This window comes from Mauremys mutica, chromosome 4 (genome assembly GCF_020497125.1).
Source record: "Mauremys mutica isolate MM-2020 ecotype Southern chromosome 4, ASM2049712v1, whole genome shotgun sequence".
NCBI classification, from domain to species: Eukaryota; Metazoa; Chordata; order Testudines; family Geoemydidae; genus Mauremys; species Mauremys mutica.
Genome location: NC_059075.1, coordinates 160,746,589 through 160,767,925, shown reverse-complemented (window position 1 = coordinate 160,767,925; position 21,337 = coordinate 160,746,589). Strand labels below are relative to the sequence as shown.

At 41.2% G+C, this 21,337-nt stretch overlaps 2 protein-coding genes across 3 annotated transcripts; both read left to right on the top strand.

Moving 5' to 3' along the window:
• The first annotated feature begins 1,701 nt into the window (after positions 1-1,701).
• LOC123369741 (olfactory receptor 4S2-like) lies at positions 1,702-2,745 on the top strand. The gene has a single exon (XM_045015674.1). The coding sequence runs from the start codon at positions 1,765-1,767 to the stop codon at positions 2,743-2,745; it is 981 nt and encodes a 326-aa protein (XP_044871609.1). The 5' UTR covers positions 1,702-1,764.
• Positions 2,746-13,162: 10,417 nt separating this feature from the next.
• LOC123369747 (olfactory receptor 4S2-like) lies at positions 13,163-17,994 on the top strand. Of its 2 annotated transcripts, XM_045015686.1 has the most exons (2): positions 13,163-13,177; positions 17,080-17,994. In XM_045015686.1, the coding sequence occupies exons 1-2, from the start codon at positions 13,163-13,165 to the stop codon at positions 17,992-17,994; spliced, it is 930 nt and encodes a 309-aa protein (XP_044871621.1). The 2 variants fall into 2 exon arrangements, with proteins under 2 accessions (XP_044871621.1, XP_044871620.1); XM_045015685.1 differs by lacking the exon at positions 13,163-13,177 and having other exon boundaries at positions 17,065-17,994.
• Positions 17,995-21,337: the final 3,343 nt, after the last annotated feature.

Sequence of the window (21,337 nt, the reverse complement as noted above, 5' to 3'; positions counted from 1 at the left end):
GAACTCCCATCATCCTGTGCAGCCAGGGTGTTTCTGAGAACTGACGCTGCAGTGAAATCCCATTGCCCCAGTCTTGTCACAAGCCTTGGTCCTGTCACAGCTGAGTCACATTATCACGTAGAAGAGAAATCCAAGCATTATTCAGTCCCATATATCAGCGATTAAGGGGTGATGCAAAAGTCACTTAAGTCAACCTGGCAATTATCCATTGATTTTGTTGGGCATGATTTCTCTTTGGTGAAGGCCTGATCCAATGTCTGATCACACACAGCAGGTCCACAGAGCTTGTTGCCCTTTGTCCAAGTTCTCGAGGTCCACTTTCTAAGCATAGCAGTGAAATGAGGAACTTGACACAGGATTTCCTGTGCCCTCTTCTTATGTAGGGGACACAATTAGAAGGAACCAGATAATAGCAAGATCTCTAAGGCCATCACTTGGTGAAAATATGAGAAGGCAGACGGGGTTGGAGAGGTCATATTGAATGATGGAGTTTGAAAACAATGAAAGGGACTAACTCTCAGCAGAGCTTTGAAAGTTTGCTTCAAAGACATGTTTAAAGGTGTATAGGGGAGTGTTTCTTCAAAACTATTTCCAGTGGAGAAGCCTTGAAATGCCTCTGGGACCTCATTAACCAGGCAATGACGCACTGCCACTACATATTTATTTTAAATATTTCTGCTGTGACTCCACAGCAAAGAGAGAGACAATTTTTCCCAAAGATCTTGTTTTGCAGAGTGAGGGATGGAGATGATCTTAGACCTGAGGCTTTGTGAGTTCGGAGAGTGGTTGATGTGAAAAGATTCCTGAGGGCTGCCTTGACCAAACCACTTCTCTAGTTTGATATTATGGCCTACGCAGAATTGACAGACAGCAAAGGACATCCCAACACAGGATTTGTAAAGATGTTAGAAAATTCATATAGCAGGGAGTAACTGATGACCTTGTAAATCACCCGGATCAACTACTTACTGTTTTTCAGACCCGAACACCTTTGCAAGGGTAGCAGGTTAGAAGCAGGGAAAATAAAACCCATCACAGTCCCGGTAAGTTTTGAGGTTGCAAATGCAACCCATGTGAGTTTTCCAGCAAAGCTGAGTATTTTATGCTGTTCTTTTCCTTCTTAGCTCTACCAATGTAAAAAAAAAAGAAACAACTTATTAGGATTCATACCAATCTAATTCCAAGCTCCATCAATCAGTCTCCAACTAATTCACCTAAAATACAATGAATGACTCTAAAATGTAAATGTTGTGAAATAATTTTGTGATGAAAATAATCAGACCGTTTTCAAACATTGGTTACTGAACGAGATAACTCAGTTTCATGTTTTCACGTACAAATAAAAACTTTTTTGTGGAGTTATGTGCTCAGACGCAAAGGTTAAGAGATATGGTTATCCTTGGTTGAAAAATGGGATTTCTGAAGGTGTTTAACAATGCAGTACGAATAAAATAGAATGAGTATCATGGAAGGGCTGATTGCAAAAAGTAGTTAAGGTTAAATTTTTCACTTCTAGTTAAAGTCTTTGATGATTCACTATGGGGGAAGAATAGAATGAATCGACTTCAGAGTTTCCACTCTAATTATTTGGAGTATATACTGTTCATGGCAATATGCAACTCAAGCCAATCTCCTCTAGTTCCTTGAGTTACATAGTGCTCATTTTCATTTTTGGACAAAGTCTACCACTTCAGTCAATGCATCTTGACATTCATCTCATCACCGGTCAATATCTGTTGATTGTTCCTCTCCTTGTTTTGTGTCATGGCAGGTGGATTAGCGGTATTCCATATACCCGTTATTGAAACTGAGTCCATGGAGCCCACACAGAATGTGACTGAATTCATCCTTTTGGGACTTTGCCACAATGAGATGTTACAGCCTGTGTGTTTTGTGTTCTTTGTACTCCTCTATATCGCTACTGTGCTGGGAAACCTTCTAATTATTGTCACAGTAAAGAAGAGCCAGTATCTGAAGTCTCCCATGTATTTCTTCCTCAGCTACCTGTCCTTTGTAGACATGTGCTATTCGTCTGTCACAGCCCCAAAACTGATTGCGGACTTTTTCGTGGAGAGGAAAACCATCTCCTTTGAGGGCTGCATTGCACAGCTGTTTGTGATCCATTTTGTCGGATGCACTGAAATTTTCCTCCTCACGGTGATGGCGTATGATCGTTACATTGCCATCTGCAAACCCCTCCATTACACAACCATCATGACCGGGTGGGTTTGTGGCTCCCTTGTGATGGCTTCATGGGTGGGTGGCTTTGTGCATTCCATAGTTCAGACTCTCATGGTCATCCAGTTACCCTTCTGTGGGCCCAACGAGATTGACCACTATTTCTGCGATGTGTACCCTTTGCTGAAACTGGTCTGCACTGACACTTATCTTGTTGGCGTCATGGTCATTGCCAATACCGGGATGATTTCCCTGACCTGTTTTGTTGTGCTGGTTGTGTCCTATGTCATCATCTTAGTCTCCTTGAGAACTCACTCCTCCGAAGGTCGTCGCAAAGCTCTTTCCACCTGTGCCTCCCATATTGCTGTAGTGATTATGTTTTTCGGGCCATGTACCTTCATGTATTTAAGACCTTCCACCACCTTCTCAGAGGATAAGATGGTCACGGTGTTCTACACCATTATCACCCCTATGCTGAATCCCTTAATCTACACCCTGCGCAATGAGGAGGTGAAAAATGCTATGAGAAAATTAGGGAGCAGAAAAGTGACATTAGGGGTGAAATGAAAAATGGGATGTGTGGAATGATGGTAGTGCTGCCAAGTAATGCTATTCATCAGGAATTTTAGAGAAAGGAGATTTTCGTATCACAGGTGTTCAGTTTTTCTGTGAAAATTCCCAATGATTTTCTCCGAATCCTGCTATGTGTAGCCTATAGAATTAACCTGCTGATATATATATATATATATACAATAAGAAAAGAGTATATATAATAATTATATAATTATATATAATATTTTCTTATAGTTTAAGTATTTGGTTTATTGTACTAGGTTTGGAGATTTATAATAAAGTAAGTTTCGCTGTAATGCACTAGACCTACAGGCCATATCCTGTAGGTTAAGCTAAGGCATAGTTAGCATATCTATATTAAGACCTTTTATCCAGAAAGCAAAGTTGATCTACATCTTGTTACCTAAATAGCTAGGACCTTTTATCTAGACCAATAGACAATTGAAGAATGGCATGGGGGGCGGGTTTCAATTTGTACCCACACACTTAACAGGTACAGCACAGGGAAAGAACTGAAATGACAAAAGAACAGAAATAATATAAGTGCATAGGTACATGTCATCAATACGCACATACATACTAGCCTATGGGGTAAGCAAACCCTAACATTTTGTGGGTGAGGAATGAAATTGGGCATAAGAGGAAGGATTTCCAGCACTTGTGCCCTCTAAAAGAGGTGACCCACCTCGCTAGATTATTCTATTTCTGCTCTATCTCTAGTCCTCTTCTCTTCTCTTCTCTTCTCTTCTCTTCTATCTCTCTACTTTGACTACTACTATTAGTAGGCTGTGCTTGTTCTTAACTATCTAAGTTACAGGGGAACTAGCAATGTTTGGTTTCCCTAAAGTTTAATTCTTACTTTGTTTCTTAGGTTTTCTGTTTAAGTTTAAGTTAGTCAAGTAAACCCTAAGTTAGTTCTGATAGCGCTGAGCATTAGTTTCTGCTAAGCACTGCCTCTCTCACTGAAGAACTGAGAAACCTGAACCGCGAGGCTGGGCCTGTGTCTCTTATCACCAGGTTATCAAGGAAGGGTGATAACCGAAGCTTTGTAGCATATCATACTATATTATCATCTGCATCTTTTGAATAGCAGTAATGCAATTGTAACTTTGTAACTCTGATTATTTTACCATTTACTTACTATTTCATTGATTTTAATAAAAAGTCTTTACAGCTTTATCTGTGAGCTTCCTTTCATACCCCCGAGGGTCCTTTGTAAATTCTGTGGAGCCTGATTTGGGACAAGAACTTTAATCGTCTGATCAAACAGATTGGTGAGCCTAAAACTCATACTGATTAATGTTAATAACCAATTATCAATAATAATATTATTTAAATTAAAATAGAATTAAATCGATTGCTTACATTAATATTATTAGTACACCCTAAATCAGGCTACACATTACCATTCTACTTTGATGTAAACGCTTCCAACATTTAAGGCTCAGTGAAATGTGGAAATTTTTCCAGTTCTTTGTTCAATTTTATACCTAATTTCAGTTAGATGATTAGTGGTCATTATTGTAGTCCCAGTAGCACTGGAGCAGTCTGATCAAGCGATAGCCCTGGACTCCGGCTCTGAAGTCATGGGGTACTTGTCTTGGTTCTGTTACATTATGAATTTGGGTCAGTCCTTTCCTTTCTCTGTACCTCTGCTTCCCTCCCATGTTTTGCCATTTTAGACTGTAATCTCTTCAGGGCAGGTTCGGTCTTTTCCTATGTTTGTACAGCACCAAGCACATGGAGTCCCAGTTTCACTTTAGGCCTCTAGGCAATGCTGCAATACTACTAATAGTAATAATTTTGCATATTGTTCTTATGAACATATAGGCATGTGCTCACTATTAGGATCTGTTAAATGCAATGTAAATCAGAATCATAGAATTCAAGATCAGAAGGGACCATTATGATCATCTAGTCTGATCTCCTGCAAGATGCAGGCCACATAAGCCGATCCACCCACTCCTGAAATAATTCTCTCCCTTGACTCTGCTGTTGAATGCTCCAAATCATGATTTAAAGACTTCAAGTAGCAGATAATCCACCAGCAAGCGACCCCTGCCCCATGCTTCGGAGGAAGGCGAAAAACCTCCAGGGCCACTGCCAATCTACCCTGGAGGAAAATTCCTTCCCGACCCCAAATATGGCGGTCAGCTGAACCCCGAGCATGCGGGCAAGACTCTCCAGCCAGACCCTCTGGAAAAAGGCTAACAATATCCTATCATTGACCCTTTGTACTAATTACCAGTGTGGCACGTAATTGACCTATTGACTAAACCCGTTATCCTATCATACCATCCCCTCCATAAACTTATCTAGCTTAATCTTAAAGTCATGGAGGTCCTTCGCCCCCACTGTTTCCCTCGGTAGGCTGTTCCAGAATTGCACTCCTCTGATGGTTAGAAACCTTCGTCTAATTTCAAGCCTAAATTTCCTGACTGACAATTTATATCCGTTTGTCCTCGTGTCCACATTAGCACTGAGCTGAAATAATTCCTCTCCTTCCCTGGTATTTATCCCTCTGATATATTTAAAGAGTGCAATCATATCTCCTCTTATCCTTCTTTTGGTTAAGGAAAACAAACCGATCTCCTCAAGTCTCCTTTCATACGACAGGCTTTCCATTCCTCGGATCATTCTAGTGGCCTTTCTTTGTACCTGTTCCAGTTTGAATTCATCCTTCTTAAACATGGGAGACCAAAACTGCACACAATACTCCAAATGAGGTCTTACCAACGCCTTATATAACGGGACTAGCACCTCCTTATCTCTACTAGAAATACCTCGCCTAATGCATCCCAAGACCGCATTAGCTTTTTTAACGGCCACATCACATTGCCTACTCATAGTCATCCTACGATCAACCAGGACTCCTAGGTCCTTCTCCTCCTCCGTTACTTCCAACTGGTGCGTCCCCAGCTTATAACTAAAATTCTTTTTTAGTCATCCCTAAATGCATAACCTTACACTTCTCACTATTGTATTTCATCCTGTTACTAATACTCCAGTTTACAAGGTCATCCAAATCTCCCTGGAGGATATCCCGATCCTTTTCCGAATTGGCAATACCTCCCAACTTGGTGTCATCCGCAAACTTTATCAGCCCACTCCTACTTTTGGTTCCGAGATCAGCGATAAATAGATTGAATAAAATCGGACCCAAAACCGAACCTTGAGGAACTCCACTGGTAACCCCCCTCCAACCCGACAGATCACCCTTCAATACGACCCTCTGCAGTCTCCCCTTTAACCAGCTCCTTATCCACCTCTGGATTTTCATTTTGATCCCCATCTTTTCCAATTTAACCAGTAATTCCTCAGGCGGTACCGTATCAAACGCCTTACTGAAATCAAGATATATTAGATCCACCGCATTTCCCTTGTCTAAAAAATCTGTTACTTTCTCAAAGAAGGAGATCAGGTTGGTTTGGCACGATCTACCTTTCGTAAAACCATGCTGTAATTTGTCCCAGTTGCCATTGGCCTCAAGGTCCGTAACCTCTCTCTCCTTTAAAATTTTTTCCATGACTTTGCATAGTACAGATGTTAAACTAACAGGCCTGTAGTTATCCGGGTCACTTTTTTTCCCCTTCTTGAATATAGGAACTATATTAGCTAATCTCCAGTCAAATGGTACAACCCCCGAGTTTAGAGATTTATTAAAAATCATCGCTAACGGGCTTGCAATTTCACTCGCCAATTCCCTTAATATTCTAGGATGAAGATTATCCGGGCCCCCCAATTTACTTCCGTTAAGCTGTTCAAGTTTGGCTTCTACCTCAGATACCGTAATGTCTCCCCCATATCTTCGTTCCCATCAGTCCCTCTACCACTATTCCTTAGCCCCTCATTAGCCTCATTAAAGACCGAGGCAAAATATTCGTTCAGATATTGTGCCATGCCAAGATTATCCCTAATCTCCACTCTGTTTAAAATTTTAAGCGATCCCACTTCTTCCTTCTTGGTTTTCTTCCTATTTATATGGCTAAAAAACCTTTTGCTATTGGTTTTAATCCCCTTCGCTAGGTCCATCTCCACCTGGCTCTTTGCCTTTCTCACTGCTTCCCTACACCCTCTGACCTCAATAAGGTAGGTTTCTTTGCTGATCCCTCCCATTTTCCACTCCTTGTACGCTTTCTGTTTTTTCTTAATCACCCCTCTAAGACGCTTGCTCATCCAGCTCGGTCTAAGGTGACAAACGAACCGTTTTCCCTTTCTCGGGATACATGCCTCTGACAGCTCCTGCAACTTCAACCTGAAGTAACCCCAGGCGTCTTCCGCCTTTAGATCCCTAAATATGTTAGTCCAATCCACTTCCCTAACTAGTCACCTTAATTTAGTAAAGTTAGCCCTTTTGAAATTGTAAACCTTAGTCTCAGATGCAATTTTGTTTATCCTTCCATTTATTTTGAAACGAATTAGCTCATGATCACTCGAGCCAAGGTTGTCCCCTACAACTATTTCCTCAACAAGGTCCTCGTTACTCACCAAAATCAGATCTAAAATGGCATCCCCCCTCGTCGGTTCAGCAACTACTTGATGAAGGAATTCATCAGCTATCACATCTAGGAAAAGCTGAGCCCTATTATTATTACTAGCATTTGTTTCCCAATCTATATCTGGGAAGTTAAAGTCTCCCATGATCATACAGTTCCTATTAGTATTTACCTCCTTAAAAACATTAAAGAGCTCTCTATCCATATCCAGGCTAGATCCCAGCGGTCTATAGCACACCCCAATCACTATCCCAGGGGACGCTCTAGTAGTTTTCTTCCCCAATGTGACCATTGCCCAAACAGACTCCGTATTATCCATTGCATTGCTAGTTATTTCATTACATTTCACCTCATTAGTGACATACAATGCTACTCCCCCACCTTTACCTTTGTATCGGTCTTTCCTAAACAGCACATACCCTTCCAGACCTGTACTCCAGTCATGGCTACCGTTCCACCATGTTTTGGTTATTCCTACGATATCCGGTTTCAATTCTCGGACCAGGAGCTCCAGTTCCTCCATTTTGTTACCTAAGCTTCTCACATTGGTGAACAAACATCCTAATTTTTGCTGTTTGGCTCCTCTTGCCCTTTTCACCCAACTTGGTAGGGACACAGTACTACCAGTATGACTTGTCGGTCTAGTATCCGTCCCCGCCCCCCTCTTCCTTATACCTAACCGTCCCCCTCTGGCTATATCTGTTGTTATCCTGTTGTTCTCACTCTCAATGTATAAATTTGGCGTGGAGAGTACCTGGACCTCTCCCAACCATCTCCCCCCAATGTCTAGTTTAAAGCTCTTTTAATCAGATGAGCCAGCCTCCCTCCTAGAAGTCTACTTCCTTCCCTACTTAGGTGGAGCCCATCCCGTGAGAACAGTTCTCTGTCCCCAAAAGCCTCCCAGTGCCCATACATCCCAAAGCCCTCCTTGTAACACCACTCCCTCAGCCAACTATTTATCATCACGATCCTGTCACCCCTTTGGCGCCCTTCCCTAGGGACAGGTAGGATCCCACTGAAGATCACCTGAGCCTCAATTTCCTTGAGCGTCTTACCCAACCTGGCATAGTCTCCCTTGAGTCTCTCTAGCGAGAATCTAGCCGTGTCATTCGTTCCTGCATGAAGGATGATCAAAGGGTTCTTACCTGCTCCTCTTAGGATCCTTTTCAACCTCAGGTCCACATCCCGTATTTTAGCGCCCGGTAGACAGCACACCCTTCTGTTCTCTGGATCGGCCCTGGTCACAGGCCTGTCCAACCTTCTCAGTATGGAATCCCCAATCAGATAGACCTGCCTTTGCCTGGGGACAGTGCGGTCCTCTAACCTATCCTCCGTCCCCCCTGGTTGCAAGCTCCTTCCATTCCTATCATCCCTTGTGGTTCCCCTTAAGCCATCCTGCATCCTCCCTGGGCCCAAACTTGGTGCTGCCTCCATTGACTCCTCCCCTCTTTCTATCGGACTAGCCGGTCTTCTCTTTTTCCTTGCCCTCCCACCGTCAGCTACCAGCTGCTGTACCCCTTCCTCATTCTCCAAACCTTCAAACCTGTTCCTTAGCTCTATTTCTCCCCCACTGGCTCTCCTTTTTCTCGGCCTGCTTCTCACGGTCACATGCTTCCACCACCCATCTTCCTCATCCGGCTGTCCCCCCTCACTGGCCTTAGCCTCTGCTTCCCCCTGTACCCCTGGGCATTCCCCTTCAGTCACTGCTTGCCATTGCTCCATCAGCTGCTCAAACCCCCTTCTATGCTCTACCAAGGTTTCTACCTGCAACTCTAGACCCTGGATCTTTTCCTCCAGCAGCTCTATTAGGTGGCACTTCATGCATACATAGTACTGTTCTGGCTTCCCCGCTAGGACCATGTACATACTGCAGCTGCTGCATGCTCTCATCCTCGGTGTATCCTCTGCTGCTTGGCTCATGGCTGCTGCTGTCTCGGCCTCGCTCGGCGTTCTTACCTGGGGAACACAGGAGACATGGCGCTGCCCCCTTCCGCCTCCCCCTGTAAACTCCCACTCAAACTCCCCTGTTAGCAGCCCTGTTCGCTGGCTCCTGGGCCGCTGCTCGCAATGTTAAATGCAATGTAAATGGAGACATTAACACTCATTAAAATAGGGAAAGAATAAGTTAAAAGTTACTTGGACAAGTTAGATGTCTTCAAGTCACCAGGACCTGATGAAATGCATCCTAGAATACTCAAGGAACTGGCTGAGGAGATATCTGAGCCATTAGTTATTATTTTTGAAAAGTCCTGGAAGACAAAAGAGATTCCAGAAGACTGGAAAAGAGCACATATAGTGCTTATCTATAAAAAGGGAAATAGTGGCAACCCAGGCAATTACGGACCAGTCAGTTTCACTTCTGTACCAGCTAAGATAATGGAGCAAATAATTAGGGAATTAATAGCTAGAATATAATAAGGCGATAAGTGATAGTCAGCATGGATTTGTCAAGAAGAAATCATGTCAAACCAACCTGATAGCCCTTTTTGACAGGGTAACAAGCCTTGTGGATAGGGGGAATGTGGTAGATGTGGTCTATCTAGACTTTAGTAAGGCTTCTGATACAGTCTTGCATGACCTTCTAATTAAGAAAGTAGGCAAATACAATCTAGATGGAGCTATTATAAAGTGGATGCATAACTGGTTGGAAGACTGCTCCCACAGAGTAGTTATCAATGGTTCACAGTCATGGCAGAAGAGCAAAATGAGTGGGATCCCTCAGGGATGAGTTCTGGGACCGTTTTTTTCAATGTCTTCAAAAACAATTTAGATAATGGCATAGAGAGTACACATAAAGTTTGTGGACGATACCAAGCTGGGACGGGTTGCAAGTGCTTTCGAGGATAGGATGAAAATTCAAAATGATCTGGACAAATTGGAGAAATGGACTGAAGTAAATAGGATGAAATTCAATAAGGACAAATGCAATGTGCTCCACTTAGGAAGCAACAATCAGTTGCACACACACAATGGGAAATGACTGCCTAGGAAGGAGTACTGCAGAAAGGGATCTGGGGTTCTAGTGGACCACAAGTTAACTATGAGTCAACAGTGTAAAGCTTTTGCAAAAAGAGCAAACCTCCTTCTGGAATGTATTAGCAGGAGTATTGGAAGCAAGACACCAGAAGTAATTCTTCCGTTCTACTCTGCACTGATTAGGCCTCAGTTGGAGTACTGTGTCCAGTTCTGGGTGCCACATTTCAGGAAGGATGTGGCCAAATTGGAGAGAGTCTAGAGAAGAGCAACAAAAAATGATTAAAGGTCTAGAAAACATGAGCTATGAGGGAACATTAAAAGAATTGGGTTTGTTTAGTCTGGAAAAGAGAAGACTGAGAGAGGACATGAGAACAGTTTTCAAGTACCTAAAAGGTTGTTACAAAGAGAAGGGAGAAAAATTAGTCTCAGTCTCTGAGGATTGGACAAGCAATGGGCTTAAATTGCAGCAAGGGCGGTTTAGGTTGAATATTCGGAAAAACTTCCTAACTGTCAGGGTGTTTGGGCACTGGAATAAATTGCCTAGGGAGGTTGTGGAATCTCCATCATTGGGGATTTTTAAGTGCAGGTTAGACAAACACCTGTCAGGGATGTTCTAGATGATGTTGAGCCTGCCATGAGTGCAGGGGCCTGGACTTGATGACCTCTCCAGGTCCCTTCCAGTCCTGTGATTCTATGAAAATGTTGACTATTATATTATTATAATCTGACATGAGATGTCCCATTGTGACATAACTTGACAATTATGCACCACTACTATGAAAATAATAAAAGGATCGTAAAAATGAAAAGAAAGTAGAAAACATTTCAAAACAAAAAGTTTTAATTATTTTTCTGAAATTAAATTTTCTGATTTCTTTTTGTGGGAATTTGCACTGAAATAGATATGATTTCATGAAAAAAAATCATTTAAATTGATATGACATTGTCGGACAGAAAACTAAACAAAAACCTTTTGAATGCACATAAGCATTTTATGTACTCTATGGCCTTGCTAAAATATACAAAATCATACAGACCACTTGTGGAACAATGGGCCAAATGCTTGATTCCTAGTCAACTGCAGCTGTGTTCCATCATTGCCAGAACAAATACTTACAAAGGTGGAATCTCCATATTTTATTTTTACAATGCAGCAGAGCTCCAATATCCTGGAGGTTGCAGGTTCCATTAAGAATTTCCTTTGATTGTTGGTAACTTAGTAACTTTTGAAGTAGGTTCCTGATCTAATGATAACTTTTTTTTTATAATCTTGTTCTTATCACAGATAAACACCAACACAGGGATACAATGGTAACATCCAGAGATACTTAGCCTAGGTCCAGTGGGCATAATTAAAACTTCTTTGGAAAACAAAAGTGCTGTAATGATGCAAGTTGCAAACTAAATTATACTGTTACACACACTTAATTACTTAGCTACAAAGTGAGAATATGCCATGCACAATAAGAGTAGAGGAATCTCCAGATGCTGAAGTAAACTTGGAACAAAAGAATTACAGACACCGGTTTGCTTCACTCACATTAGCCCAGCTCCTATGCCTGGTCTAATAGTTAAAACAAAGCAAAACAAAAATATTGATTGATGACTATATCTACAACCAAAGCAAGTACTTTGGGTCACTCTGATCCATTGAGTTCTCATATTTGTTTTGTGTGGTTTCAGCCTTTGGGTGACCACTGGTATGTTTAGGAAAGTGTTTGCATACCCCAAACTTTTCACAGATATTATTGCAAATTCTTCTGAAAATTGGACCCAGAAAGAGCACTTTTCCACCTTTCATTATTCTCCAGATGAAAAAGTTTTATGTTCATCCCTTCAAGTGGGGAGTAGGAAGTATATCGTATGGCTTAGGTGTCCTGTGTCCCAAAAGAACAAATAGCAAAGACGGAATAGTTAAGATGAGCAGTTTGTGAGCAACCCATAAATGAACATCATTTGGCCCAACTACTGTCCAAATTCTTATAAATACCAAATTCATTCAAAGGAAATCAGGTTCATTTGACAAATGATTTGTTAAACAAAAACTGAGTCTAATTCCCAGTGAATACTGTTTGAAAGGAATAATTTGGCTTTGCCATGTGCCTGCTCTGAGAGAGATGTCAGAGTCTTGGTTTTGTGTCATTACAGATAGGCTAACATCACAAGTCTCTCATTATGGATCAGTGCAGGACTGGTTCCATCAGTGGGTAAGGGAGGAGGTGGGTGTTTATCCCCACTCCCAATACACATCTTGCACAAATGAACAAGGGCAGCCACCTCCTACATCTGTGTGGCCTTTGATCCAGGTCCCAGTGAAATCAATGGGAATCTTTCACTGGCTTTCACCATAAGAACACAGCACCACTGGTGGTGCTAGACTTCCCACTCCAGCTGTAGGCCCAGAGCAGTCATGGAGTGGCATGTAAGCAGCATCTTGTGACAAAATGTGGCAGGACCCCTTTGGGCATGCACTTCCCCAGAGCCCTCACTGGTTGATTTTGCTATAATGTCTGTGCTGCAAAGCTTGCTGAATCATTCCTTCCATGGGTCCTTGCACTGTTATGATTGAGGCCTGTAACTTTACTGCATGAGCACGTAGAACAGAAATTGGAATATTGTTAAATCTCTTATTTAAGTGATTGCTTAGGACTAGAGTGAGCTGACTTTCTTAAACTGAAACTTTTTTACCAGCAAAATGCAGATTCAGGTAAACTGAAATACTTGGTGTTGATTTCACTGAATTGTTTTGGTAAGGGGAGAAGGGAAGCATTTTAAAAATTTCAGAAAAAAATAAACATTTTGTTTTGATTTTTCTAAAATAATCTTTCAATTTTTTTGGTTCAAAATGACTTTTTCTTTTAACATTTACTTTACTTTTATTTAAAAAAATAAAAATAATTGTTAAAAATTGCACAAAACCAAATCAACATGTTTCATTAATGGCCAAACAAAATGTTTCATTTGACCCAAAATGAATTTTTTTTTAAACTTTTCAATTTACAAAACTTTTGGTTTTGGTTCAACCCAAAACAGTTCCTCTCCCCAAAAATTTATTTTTGGAATTTCCAGTGAACTGAAAAATCTATTTACACACCTCTACTTAGGAGCGATGGCTGTTCACACCCACCATTTCCTAGAGGGCTAAGTCTCCATTGCTACACTTCTCAAGAACCCTCTTCCTGAGCATTAGGAGACAACTGTAGACTCTGACACAGGAGTTCCTACAATGTCTTGTTATGTAGAAAGGTGTCAATGGAATGAACCAGATATGAATCACGTTTGCAATAGAAAGGCCTCAAAGCTATGGCACAATCTGTTGGTAAAACATCTAATTGCAATATGGCGTAGCTGCCTCTTCACTGTTGCTTCCAATGGAAGCACCTTGAAATGCCTCTGGGAACGCATTACTCAAGGCAATGACATGCTACCACTATATGATTCACTGTAAATATTTCTGCTGTAACTTCACAGCTCGTTAGCTTTTAGCTCATGCTAAGTTGGCAGAAATTGCACTTTGTGTGGGTTATTGGCTTAGGGATGCCACAAAGGGCACTCTGAGCCTTGTGTCTATTCAGCAGGAGGGGCATCAGATTCCTTCACCCTCCCCACCATCTTGGATGTGTGGATTCTGTGCTCACCTCTTCCATTTGGTGCGGCCACTCTCTGGTTGCACAGAAATAGCACACACAGACCCCCACCAAGGCATGGGTCATGAGGCCTAGGAGCAGAATGGTGATGACTGAAGGCTCAGTGCTGTTCTTTGCTCTGCTGAGACAGGTCAATTAGTAGACCCAAGAGCAAAGCATGTTGAGGAATTGGCCTCCCTGTGGTATAGGGCATAGACTCTCATGTCATGTATACTTAAGAGTTACAATTATGGTCAAAGAAAATCAGTATTGCTTGTATGAAGAATTTGCTTAGCAGAAAGGGGGATAAATTCTCAATGAATGCTATGTCAATGGGATAGTTTGAGTGTCTCAAATGGCTGCTTGATCAGGCCATATCATTGCAATTGTGGTTTCATGACACACTGTTGTGTTGCCACAGAGAATAACTAACTCTTCTCTTATGATGAACCAGTTTGTCTATGGTTGCATAAGTGGAAGGGACGGTATCAAGCCATATTCTCTCGCCTCCCACCCCCATGTACAGATTTTGAAAAGCCATACAAAGTACAAACATCTTCTATATCCTTGATTCCATCGTCCCACTACTGTTTTTGTAGCAGTCTACAACTGTGACACCCAACACACCAAGGATTTAACTGGGGATCTCTGGAAGTAAAGGCAGGAGTTAGTACAGCTTGAATTAAAGAGCAACAGCTTCAGCACTTCGGCACATAGGAAGGTTGGAGACACACATTCACTACTGGGTTACACTTTCACTGTGAATGGTAGCAAGTGCGTATATGAGGTGGGAGATCCCAGCCCTAGTGATGCTGCTAGACTTCCCACAATTTCCACAGCAGTGGCACCCCAGACTAAGCATAGGGTGGAATACAAGATAACATCCTGGAATGTAAGCAGCAGTGGCCACATCACCAGGCATTTCCTCAGAACTCCCATCATCCTGTGCAGCCAGGGTGTTTCTGAGAACTGATGCTGCAGTGAAATCCCATTGCCCCAGTCTTGTCACAAGCCCTGGTCCTGTCACAGCTGAGTCACATTATCACGTAGAAGAGAAATTATTCAATCCCATATATCAGTGATTAAGGGGTGATGCAAAAGCCACTGAAGTCAACCTGGCAATTTTCCATTGATTTTGTTGGGCATTAGTTCTCTTCGGTTAAGACCTGGTCCAATGTCTGTTCACACACAGCAGGTCCACAGAGCTTGTTGCCTTTTGCCCAAGTTCTCAAGGTCCACTTTCTAAGCATAGGAGTGAAATGAGGAACTTGACACAGGATTTCCTGTGCCCTCTTCTTATTTAGGGGACACAAGTAGAAGGAACCAGAGAATAGCAAGATCTCTAAGGCCATCGCTTGGTGAAAATATGAGAGGGCAGGCGGGGGTGGGGAGGTCATATTGAAAGATGGAGTTTGAAAACAATGAAAGGGACTATCTCAGGAGAGCTTTGAAAGTTTGCTTCAAAGACATGTTTACAGTTGTATAGGGGAGTGCTTCTTGAAAGCTATTTCCAGTGGAGAAGCCTTGAAATACCGCTGGGAGCTCATTAACCAGGTAATGACGCAGTGCCACTACATATTTATTTTAAATGTTTCTGCGGTGACTTTACAACAAAGAGAGAGACAATTTTTCCCAAAGATCTTGTTGGGTCTTAGATTTTGCAGAGTGAGGGATGGAGACGGTCTTAGACCTGAGGTTTTGTGAGTTGGGAGAGTGATTGATGTGAAAAGATTCCTGAGGGCTGCCTTGACCAAACCAATTCTCCAGTTCACTACTTTGGCCTTGGCAGAATTGAAATACAGCAAAGGACATCCTAACACAGGGCTTGTAAAGATGTTAGGATGAAATTTACAAAGCAGAAAATACCTATAGCAGAGAGAAACTGATGACCTTGTAAATGACCCTCATCAACTGCTTACTGTTGTTCAGACCCAAACACCTTTGCTACGGGAGCAGGTTAGAAGCAGGGAAAATAAAACCCATCACCATCCAGGTAAGTTTTGAGTTCTGCAAATACAACCCATGTGAGTTTTCCAGCAAGGCTGAATATTTTATGCTGTTCTTTTCCTGCTTAGCTCTACCAATGTAAAAAAAAAAAGAAAGAACTTATTAGGATTCATTCCAATCTAATTTCCCACTCCATCTATCAGTCTCCAACTAATTCAGCTAAACTACGATGAATGCCTCTAAAATCTTCATTGCAAGCTTCCCTCTTGAAAACTCTTCATATTATTTTAATTTTAGTTTTGAAATGTATACAAAAGGTTTCTTAGATGCTAGTCTGTAAGGAAAGACCATCCCCACATCATTTTTAATCCATTCCTGCTTATGACCATATAGAAATACTTTTTTTTGAAGACAGAAAATTTAATTCCAATCACCTCACATCTAATGGTAACACACAAAGGGTCAAGTTTGCTAGGAGATTTCAGCTGATTTCCACCACTCTGGTGTCAGAGTTAACGGGTCAGTCAAAGAGTGTTTATGGCTACTTTGCGTTTTTGGAGCAGCATTAATAATCTAAAGTGTATCCAAGAGTCCTGCTTATAAATTAGTGTTTCACTTCTAGTTGAAATTGGGGTTTTGTGTAAAGCTTGTCAAAATTCTCCACTGAAACCATTTTTTTCCAGTTAAAATGGCTTTTCAACTAAATGTAAATGTGAAATATTTTTGTGATGAAAATAATCAGAGACCAGTTTTCAAACATTGGTTACTTAATGAGGTAACTCAATTTCATGTTTGCATGTACAAATAAAAACTTATTTGAGCATTTATGTGCTAAGATGCAAAGGTAAGAGATATGGTTATCCTTGCTTGAAAAATGGGATTTTTGAAGGTGTTTAATAATGCAGTACGAATAAAATAGAATGAGTATCATGGAAGGCCTGATTGCAATGCGTAGTTAAGGTTAAATTTTTCACTTCCAGTGAAAGTCACTATGGGGGAAGAATAGAATGAATTGGCTTCAGTGTTTCCACTCTAATTATTTGGAGTATATACTGTTCATGACGATATGCAACTCAAGCCAATTTCCTCTAGTTCCTTGAGTGACATAGTGCTCATTTTCATTTTTGGACAAAGTCTACCACTTCAGTCAATGCATCTTGACATTCATCTTGTCACCGGTCAATATCTGTTGATTGTTCCTCTCCTTGTTTTGTGTCATGGCAGGTGGATTTGCGGTATCCCATATACCCATTATTGAAACTGAGTACATGGAGCCCACACAGAATGTGACTGAATTCATCTTTTTGGGACTTTGCCACAATGAGATGTTACAGCCAGTGTGTTTTGTGTTCTTTGTACTCCTCTATATCGCTACTGTGCTGGGAAACCTTCTAATTATTGTCACTGTAAAGAAGAGCCAGAATCTGAAGTCTCCCATGTATTTCTTCCTCAGCTACCTGTCCTTTGTAGACATGTGCTTTTCCTCTGTCACAGCCCCAAAACTGATTGCTGACTTCTTCGCGGAGAGGAAAACCATCTCCTTTGATGGCTGCATAGCACAGCTGTTTGTGTTCCATTTCTTCGGGTGCACTGAAATCTTCCTCCTCACAGTGATGGCGTACGATCGTTACATCGCGATCTGCAAACCCCTCCATTACACAACCATCATGACCGGGTGTGTTTGTGGCTCCCTTGTGATGGCTTCATGGGTGGGTGGCTTTGTGCATTCCATAGTTCAGACTCTCCTGACTATCCAGTTACCCTTCTGTGGGCCCAACGAGATTGACCACTATTTCTGCGATGTGCAACCTTTGCTGAAACTGGCCTGCACTGACACTTATCTTGTTGGAGTCATGGTCATTGCCAATACCGGGATGATTTCCCTGACCTGTTTTGTTGTGCTGGTTGTGTCCTATGTCATCATCTTAGTCTCCTTGAGAACTCGCTCCTCCGAAAGTCGTCACAAAGCTCTTTCCACTTGTTCTTCCCATATTGCTGTAGTGATTATATTTTTTGGGCCATGTATCTTCATGTATTTAAGACCTTCCACCACCTTCTCAGAGGATAAGATGGTGACGGTGTTCTACAGCATTCTAACCCCGGTGCTGAATCCCTTGATCTACACCCTGCGCAATGAGGAGGTGAAAAATGCCATGAGAAAATTAGGGAGCAGAAAAGCGACGCTCGGGGTGAAATGAAAAATGGGATGTGTGGAATGATGGTAGTTCTGCCAAGTAATGCTATTCATCAGGAATTTTAGAGAAAGGAGATTTCAGTATCACAGGAGTTCAGTATTTATGTGAAAATTCCCAATGATTTTCTCCGAATCCTGCTATGCGTAGCCTATAGGACTAACCTGCTTACACATATATACTATAAGAAAAGTTTATATATAATAATTATATAATTATATATAATATTTTCATATAGTTTAAATATTTGTTTTATTGTACTAGGTTTGTAGATTTATAATAAAGTAAATTTTGCTGTAATGCAAGAGACTTACAGGCCATATCCTGTAGCTTAAGCTAAGGCAAAGTTAGCATATCTATATTAAGACCTTTTATCCAGAAAGCAAAGTTCATCTACATCTTGTTACCTAAATAGCTAGGACCTTTTATCTAGACCAATAGACAATGGAAGAATGGCATAGGGGAGGGTTTCAATTTGTACCCACAGACTTAACAGGTACAGCACAGGGAAAGATCTGAAATGACTAAAGAACAGAAATAATATAATTGCGTAGGTACATGCCATCAATACGCACATACATACTAGGCTATGGGGTAAGCAAACCCTTACATTTTATGGGGGAGGAATGAAATTTGGGCATAAGAGGAAGGATTTCTGGCACTTGTACCCTCTAAAAGAGGTGACCCACCTCGCTAGAGTATTCTATTTCTGCTGTATCTCTAGTCCTCTTCTCTTCTCTTCTATTCTCTTCTATCTCTCTACTTTGACTACTACTATTAGTACGCTGTGCTTGTTCTTAACTTTCTAAGTTTCAGGGGAACTAGCAAAGTTTCGCTTCCCTGACCTTTTATTATTAGTTTGTTTCTTAGGTTTTCTGTTTAAGTTTAAGTTAATCAGGTAAACCCTAAGTTAGTTCTGATAGCTCTGAGCATTAGTTTCCTCTAAGCACTGCCTCTCTCACTGAAGAATTGAGAAACCTGAACCGCGAGGCTGGGCCTGTGTCTCTTATCCCCAGGTTATCAAGGAAGGGTGTGAGTATATTAACCAAAGCTTTGCAGTATATCATACTATATTACCATTTGTATCTTTTGAATAGCAGTAATGCAATTGTAACTTTGTAACTCTTATTATTTTACCGTTTACTTCTATTTCATTGATTTTAATAAAAAGTCTTTACAACTGTATCTGTGAACTTCCTTTCATACCCCCGAGGGTCCTTTGTAAATTCTGTGGAGCCTGATTCGGAACAAGAACTTTTATCTTCTCATCTTTTGTAGGTGACAAATCTGAGGAACTGTCACAAATTGAAGTGTCACTAGAGGAGGTTTTGGAATTAATTGATAAACTCAACATTAATAAGTCACCGGGACCAGATGGCATTCACCCAAGAGTTCTGAAAGAACTTAAATGTGAAGTTGCGGAACTATTAACTAAGCATTGTAACCTGTCCTTTAAATCGGCTTCGGTACCCAATGACTCGAAGTTAGCTAATGTAATGCCAGTATTTAAAAAGAGCTCTAGGGGTGATCCCGGCAATTACAGACCGGTAATCTAACGTCGGTACCGGGCAAATTAGTTGAAACAATAGTAAAGAATAAAATTGTCAGACACATAGAAAAATATAAACTCTTGTGCAATAGTCAACATGGTTTCTGTAAAGGGAAATCGTGTCTTACTAATCTATTAGAGTTCTTTGAAGGGGTCAACAAACATGTGGAGAAGGGGGATCCGGTGGACATAGTGTACTTAGATTTCCAGAAAGCCTTTGACAAGGTCCCTCACCAAAGGCTCTTACGTAAATTAAGCTGTCATGGGTTAAAACGGAAGGTCCTTTCATGGATTGAGAAATGGTTAAAGGACAGGGAACAAAGGGTAGGAATTAATGGTAAATTCTCAGAATGGAGAGGGGTAACTAGTGGTGTTCCCCAAGGGTCAGTCCTCAGACTAATCCTATTCAATTTATTCATAAATGATCTGGAGAAAGGGGTAAACAGTGAGGTGGCAAAGTTTGCAGATGATACTAAACTGCTCAAGATAGTTAAGACCAAAGCAGATTGTGAAGAACTTCAAAAAGATCTCACAAAACTAAGTGATTGGGCAACAAAATGGCAAATGAAATTTAATGTGGATAAATGTAAAGTAATGCACGTTGGAAAAAATAACCCCAACTATACATACAACATGATGGGGGCTAATTTAGCTACAATGAGTCAGGAAAAAGATCTTGGAGTCATCGTGGATAGTTCTCTGAAGATGTCCATGCAGTGTGCAGAGGCAGTCAAAAAAGCAAACAGGATGTTAGGAATCATTAAAAAGGGGATAGAGAATAAGACTGAGAATATATTATTGCCCTTATATAAATCCATGGTACGCCCACATCTCGAATACTGTGTACAGATGTGGTCTCCTCACCTCAAAAAAGATATTCTAGCACTAGAAAAGGTTCCGAAAAGGGCAACTAAAATGATTAGGGGTTTAGAGAGGGTCTCATACGAGGAAAGATTAAAGAGGCTAGGACTCTTCAGCTTGGAAAAGAGAAGACTAAGGGGGGACGTGATAGAGGTATATAAAATCATGAGTGATGTTGAGAAAGTGGATAAGGAAAAGTTATTTACTTATTCCCATAATACAAGAACTAGGGGTCACCAAATGAAATTAATAGGCAGCAGGTTTAAAACAAATAAAAGGAAGTTCTTCTTCACGCAGTGCACAGTCAACTTGTGGAACTCCCTACCTGAGGAGGTTGTGAAGGCTAGGACTATAACAATGTTTTAAAGGGGACTGGATAAATTCATGGTGGCTAAGTCCATAAATGGCTATTAGCCAGGATGGGTAAGAATGGTGTCCCTAACCTCTGTTCATCAGAGGATGGAGATGGATGGAAGGAGAGAGATCACTTGATCATTGCCTGTTAGGTTCACTCCCTCTGGGGTACCTGGCATTGGCCACTATCGGTAGACAGATTCTGGGCTACATGGACCTTTGGTCTGACCCGGTACGGCCGTTCTTATGTTCTTATGTTATCAAACAGATTGGTGAGCCTAAAACCCATACTAATTAATATTAATAACCAATTATTAATAATTAAAATTGAATTAAATCGATTGTTTACATTAATATTATTAATATACCCTAAATCAGGCTACACATTACCATTCTACTTTGATGTGAATTCTTCCAACATTTAAGGCTCAGTGAAAATTGGAAATGTTTCCAGTTCTTTGTTCAATTTTATACCTAATTTCAGTTAGATGATTTGTAGTCATTGTTGTAGTCCCAGTAGTACTGGAACAGTATGACCCAGCGATAGCCCTGGACTCCGGCTCTGAAGTCATGGGGTACTAGTCT

Excerpts from the sequence above, each read along its gene's own strand:
- LOC123369741 (XM_045015674.1), top strand. The coding sequence starts at position 1,765 with ATGGCAGGTGGATTAGCGGTATTCCATATACCCGTTATTGAAACTGAG.